A 4,989-nucleotide genomic window follows, 5' to 3' on the forward strand; every position below is an offset into this window, starting at 1 on the left:
CATGGAGCTAAAATCCGGCGGGCCACCAACTCCGGATAAAGGCAAAGCTGATCTGCTGATTGCCTTAACTTTCAGGTATTTTCAGCCAGTACAGCAGCAGCTACTCCTACCGTCTGTCTACAGGTACTACCGTGCAATTATAAGCTCGCACTATTCTTCTCATTAAGTGCTTTGCATCCTGTAGCTACTGTACTAGTACTGCTAGTAGCATCCAAAGATTTCTCTGTAGTATGATCAATTCAAGCTTCTGAACAGAAAAATCTGCAACAGTTTGTTCAATCTTTCCATTTGTTTGTTTGTTTACTTACTTATGTGAAGACTGATAATCCAATATCATGTTCCTCCTTCCAGATCCAGATTCAGCACATTCAGTCAATCATTCGACATTTTATTCCCCAGTACAATTAGTCACTTGCTAATCAATTTACATCAAGATTATCATCCAAGAGATCGAATCGTATTTGACGTACGGCTCGATCAGACGATCACTAGCCCTTCGTCCTTATGATGGTTATCGTGCCACTCCCGGCGGTGTGCAGCCTCGTGAAACCGGCGACCGTTTTGCCCGACGGCGCCGGCCGGTCGCCGCCGGCCACCGCGCGCGGGGCGCACGCGAACTCCCCCACCGGGTGCCTGACCGGCCTGGGCGGCCTCGTGAGGATCCGCGCGTTGATGTCGGCGAGCGTCGCGCCGCCGTCCAGCCCGCTGGGCTTCACCACGGCGAACGGGTACACCACCGATGTCCCGGCACCGGAGAGCGGCGGCGGCGCCGCCGTCGTCCTGCTCCTCTTGCTGCTCTCCGTCTCATTCCCTGCGAGATTGCAGCATCATGGTGTCGTCATCGTGATCATAATTTTTAATACTCCATCCGTCTCAAAATATAATATATTATAATTGAATGTGATACTTATAAATCTGAAGAGAAAAACTGTCTAGATTTAATACAAAGATGTGTCTCATCTAATCATACTACTTTATTTTTTGGAATAGAGGAAGTAACTAACATGGTGGTCCGCGCAGATTGCGCATCTAGGACCGATATATTTTTCTCACATAAGATTATATATATTTTTACATTTTATTATTAAAATGTAATAAAATGATAACATAATTTTAAATTATTTACTAACTTGACCAAACTAAACAATGCATGGTATTCTTATTTTATTGTATATAGGTGCTAGTTATTAATTATTATTTTTTATTTTTAAATTGTATTTCCATATGTACTCGACTCCTCTACCAAAATTTCTTATTTTTTAATTTTGAAATTCCGCTATTTATAAATTTTATTCCAATATGAACTCTAAACCCTTCTTTCAATATTTCTTATTTTTAAATTTTGAATTTAAGTTATTTCTAAATTATATTTTTATATGGACTCAAGACTCCTCTTCTAATATTTCTTTTTTTAAGTCCGAATATTTGTTATTTGTAAGTTGTATTGCTATATGATATCAATATTGCATTGTATATACCGATATACGTGTTGGTTACTAAAATTTTAGTTATTTCGAAAATTAGATTTCTATGTGGACTCTCAACTCCTAAACCAATATTCACTTTTTTAAAATTTTTAATTTCTGTTATTTATAAATTTTATTCCTATATGGAATATAAACCCTTGTTTTAATATTTCATATTTTTAAATTACAAATTTCAGTTATTTCTAAATTTTATTTTTATATGGACTCTAGACACCTCTTCTAATATTTATTTTTAAAATTCCGAATTGTTGTTATTTGTAAGTTTTATTGGTATATAATATCAATATTTTATTGTATATACTGATATGCGTGCTGGTTACTGATTATTTTTTAATTTTGAATTTTAGTTATTTCAAAAATTGGATTTCTATGTGGACTCTCGACTCCTATACCAACATTAACTTTTAAAAGTTTTTGAATTTCCGTTATTTATAAATTTTATTCCTATATGGAATATAAACCCTTGTTTCAATATTTCATATTTTTAAATTACGAATTTTAGTTATTTCTAAATCTTATTTTTTTTAAGGACTCTAGACACCTCTTCTAATATTTATTTTTAAAATTCTGATTTTTTTATTTGTAAGTTTTATTGGTATATAATATCAATATTTTATTGTATATACCGATACGAGTGCTGGTTACTAATAATTTCTTAATTTTGAATTTTAGTTATTTCTAAATTGGATTTCTATGTGTATCAAAGCAAGAATTTTCGGTCTGCTAGTTGATGAAGCGGATTGCAACAAAAAATATGTTTGTTAATCTGCTGATGAAGTGGATTGTAGTAAAAATATTACTGGCGTGCTAATTTGCGGCGAGAAAATCATGTGATTATTTTTGTTATTTATGTTTTTCTAGGACATGTATTTATTGAGATGACATGTATTGTGTACAATTCAAAAACGGATAACTCAATTACCGTGATATGGGCATGCAGAATATGATTGTGTTTGGTTCTCTCATACGGATTCCAAAGAATCATTATTACACACTATCATTATAATATCCTTTGTTTTTTTTTCTATTTGTCCTGTCCGTTTAAACTTTTAATTTTTCTTGTCCGTTTGCATGACCTAATCCTAATACACTTGGTGTTTTGTTTTTTCTCTTATTTTCTTTCGATTAATGTGAGAATTTCTAAGCCGTGAGAGCGAACGTGGAGGCTCCTTTTTCTATTACTTTAACTATATAATAGATGATTTAGTCACAAAAATTTGATAAAAAATTTCAAGAAATGAAAAAGGGTACTGTAGGTCATACCTTCTGGTGTAGCTGGACGCTTGGACGAACAGTCTTTGTCGGCGCTGGCGCCAGTGTCACTGGCATGTGGGCCCACGTTGCAGGGGGAGGAGGCAGAGCTGGGAGGGTGCTCAAGCTCTGCTTGAGGCTGCCCCACGGTGTTATCAAGGGGCTCCATTGGTGAGACAGAGCTCAGAGCAAGAGGAAGATCGTCACCATCATAGTCTGCAGAAACCCACTGATTAATCACTATGCTGGTTTTTAACAGGTTAAAATCTGTGTAACATCTAAACATGTACTCCGAAAATGATGTTCTTTACTTAACAAGCAGTACATACACTGCACACATGATACACAAAATGATGTGTTAGGGCAGCAATGTAGCACTAATCTTGGGTAGGCCCAGGCATAAATTTCACGAGAACCGTACTTAACAATCATTTATAAGTTTGTCTTAGTTATTTGGAATCGTACCACTACTATGGAATAAATGAAGATACAGGACTAATTATTGCTAAAAGAGTGTGAAGTAAGCTAAACCAACTCAGAGTAATGTACAGATCCTGTACCTAGGAAACAGGTAACGTCACTGTTCTTCTCGTTCAGAAAGCAGCTGGAATCGAAGCCTACGAGCTGCTGCTCCTCATTGCCGTCCCGGAAACTCTGAAGAGATTTATCAGAGTGAAACGAGAAAAACAAAGGAAGCAATCATCAGACATAAGCTCTCAGAGCAAGAACTGCATGTAATTCTGACACAATTGAAGCTTGAACTCACCTGGAGCAGTTCATCAAACTCGTCGTACATCACCATGGTATCCTGATGCGCCGGCAAACCCGTCACCACCGCTTCCGAAGCAGGCGACTCCATACCTGCATGAGCCAACCAATTAACGACCACGAGAATTACCTCCATGAACACAAGCTGATTTCAAAGAGAACAGAAGAAACAATCGAAAAAAGGGCATGCAGAATTGTGTATGCATGTGCAATGCAGTGTGTGCAAGAACCTACACTTGGGGAAGAAGAGCTCGAGCTCGAGCTCACGGCCATGGGGGGTGTGACCATGACCATGAGGAATAGGATCACCGGCGGCGCCGACTCCCACTACTCCCAGACCAAAGCACCTAAGCTGTGGAACCCATTCGAACAGGAAGCGGCCAGTGTCGCCCAGGCCACAGGCCATGGTGTCCAAAGGCCACCGCCATGCGCGCGTCTCTCTTTCTTGCGCTGTCTCCATGTCCATGGTACGCAGCAGCAGCCAGCAGCAGTGGAGCTCCAGAGAGTGCGGGTGGCATGGCATGCGTGCTTAAATAGAAGGGCTTTTGAGAAAAAGGTTGTGTAGAGTGTGTTGTGTGCTCTGCGAGGATGCAGTACGGCAATGTCAAGCTGCTGCGTGCAACAGTTTTTCGTCAGGGAACGAGGAAAATAAAGCTTGGAAAAAATTTTGCAAAGTCGGAGGAGGCAACGAGGCAGGGGGAAAGCATGCAAAAGGGTAAGTTAGGAGTGGAGTGGAGTGTGTGAGGGTGTGGCTCTTTCTCGTGGTTCGTTCTGTTTGATGACATTTCTGCCTTTTCCCTCGTTTCTTTTGTGTATCGTCCCTCGATCCATTGCAGCATTGCTAGTCTAAGTCTGCCCCTTTTTTTTTTTTTTGCTTTTGATTTTGCGTACAATTGATGGAAAGGAGAGAAGTGCTTTCTGTGTTATTCCGTTTTGTTTCGACACATACCAAGGAAAAGAAACCTTAAGAAAATTGAGCACATCTCATGTGGGGCTTGATTGACTTCTAATCAGGATTTAAAGTAACTTTCAATCAAAATCTGGAAATTTTTCCAGCTTTCAATCAATAAATAAATATAAGCTGGGTCATAGTAGCATTTGGTCTAATAAAATAAAATAATATAGATAATTTTTTTGTTGGAATAAATTATTTCCTTTTTTTAAATGGTTAGGCCTGTAAAATATTTTCTATAAATTTGCTCAACTTAAAAGAAGTTTGACTAAAAAAGTCAAAGAAGTTTAAAATATGAAAGAGAGGGAGTAGAGCATATATAGGGTCTCTTTGAAGAATTTTAGATTTTAAGAAGCAATTTGTGGTAATCTGATTGGTGAGAGCCTGGATAAGATAAGTCAGCTCATTTTCTAGATTCTATAACTACAGCTTCTCAGAATTTGAATAAAAATATGGATTGTTGTTTGGGGGTAGTTTTTCATTTTTATTTTTGAGAAGCAATAGCTGCAATTATCTCCTCCAAACGTACCC

At 38.1% G+C, this 4,989-nt stretch overlaps 1 protein-coding gene across 1 annotated transcript; it reads right to left on the reverse strand.

Moving 5' to 3' along the window:
- Positions 1 to 202: 202 nt before the first annotated feature.
- LOC127782796 (uncharacterized) lies at positions 203 to 4,029 on the reverse strand. Its single transcript, XM_052310066.1, has 5 exons — positions 3,741 to 4,029; positions 3,505 to 3,599; positions 3,299 to 3,392; positions 2,751 to 2,954; positions 203 to 811 (listed from the first exon to the last, which is right to left on the reverse strand). Exons 1-5 carry the CDS (start codon positions 4,027 to 4,029, stop codon positions 489 to 491), a joined length of 1,005 nt encoding a protein of 334 aa, XP_052166026.1. The 3' UTR covers positions 203 to 488.
- Positions 4,030 to 4,989: the final 960 nt, after the last annotated feature.

Source organism: Oryza glaberrima, chromosome 8 (assembly GCF_000147395.1).
Source record: "Oryza glaberrima chromosome 8, OglaRS2, whole genome shotgun sequence".
Classification (NCBI taxonomy): domain Eukaryota; kingdom Viridiplantae; phylum Streptophyta; class Magnoliopsida; order Poales; family Poaceae; genus Oryza; species Oryza glaberrima.

Bases quoted from the DNA above. Each gene is read 5' to 3' on its own strand.
- LOC127782796 (XM_052310066.1), bottom strand. From the start codon at position 4,029: ATGCCATGCCACCCGCACTCTCTGGAGCTCCACTGCTGCTGGCTGCTG. The intron at 3,393-3,504 runs GTGAGTTCAAGC...AAATCTCTTCAG, and splicing joins AGTTTGATGAACTGCTCCAG to AGTTTCCGGGACGGCAATGA. The intron at 2,955-3,298 runs GTACAGGATCTG...GGGTTTCTGCAG, and splicing joins TGACGTTACCTGTTTCCTAG to ACTATGATGGTGACGATCTT.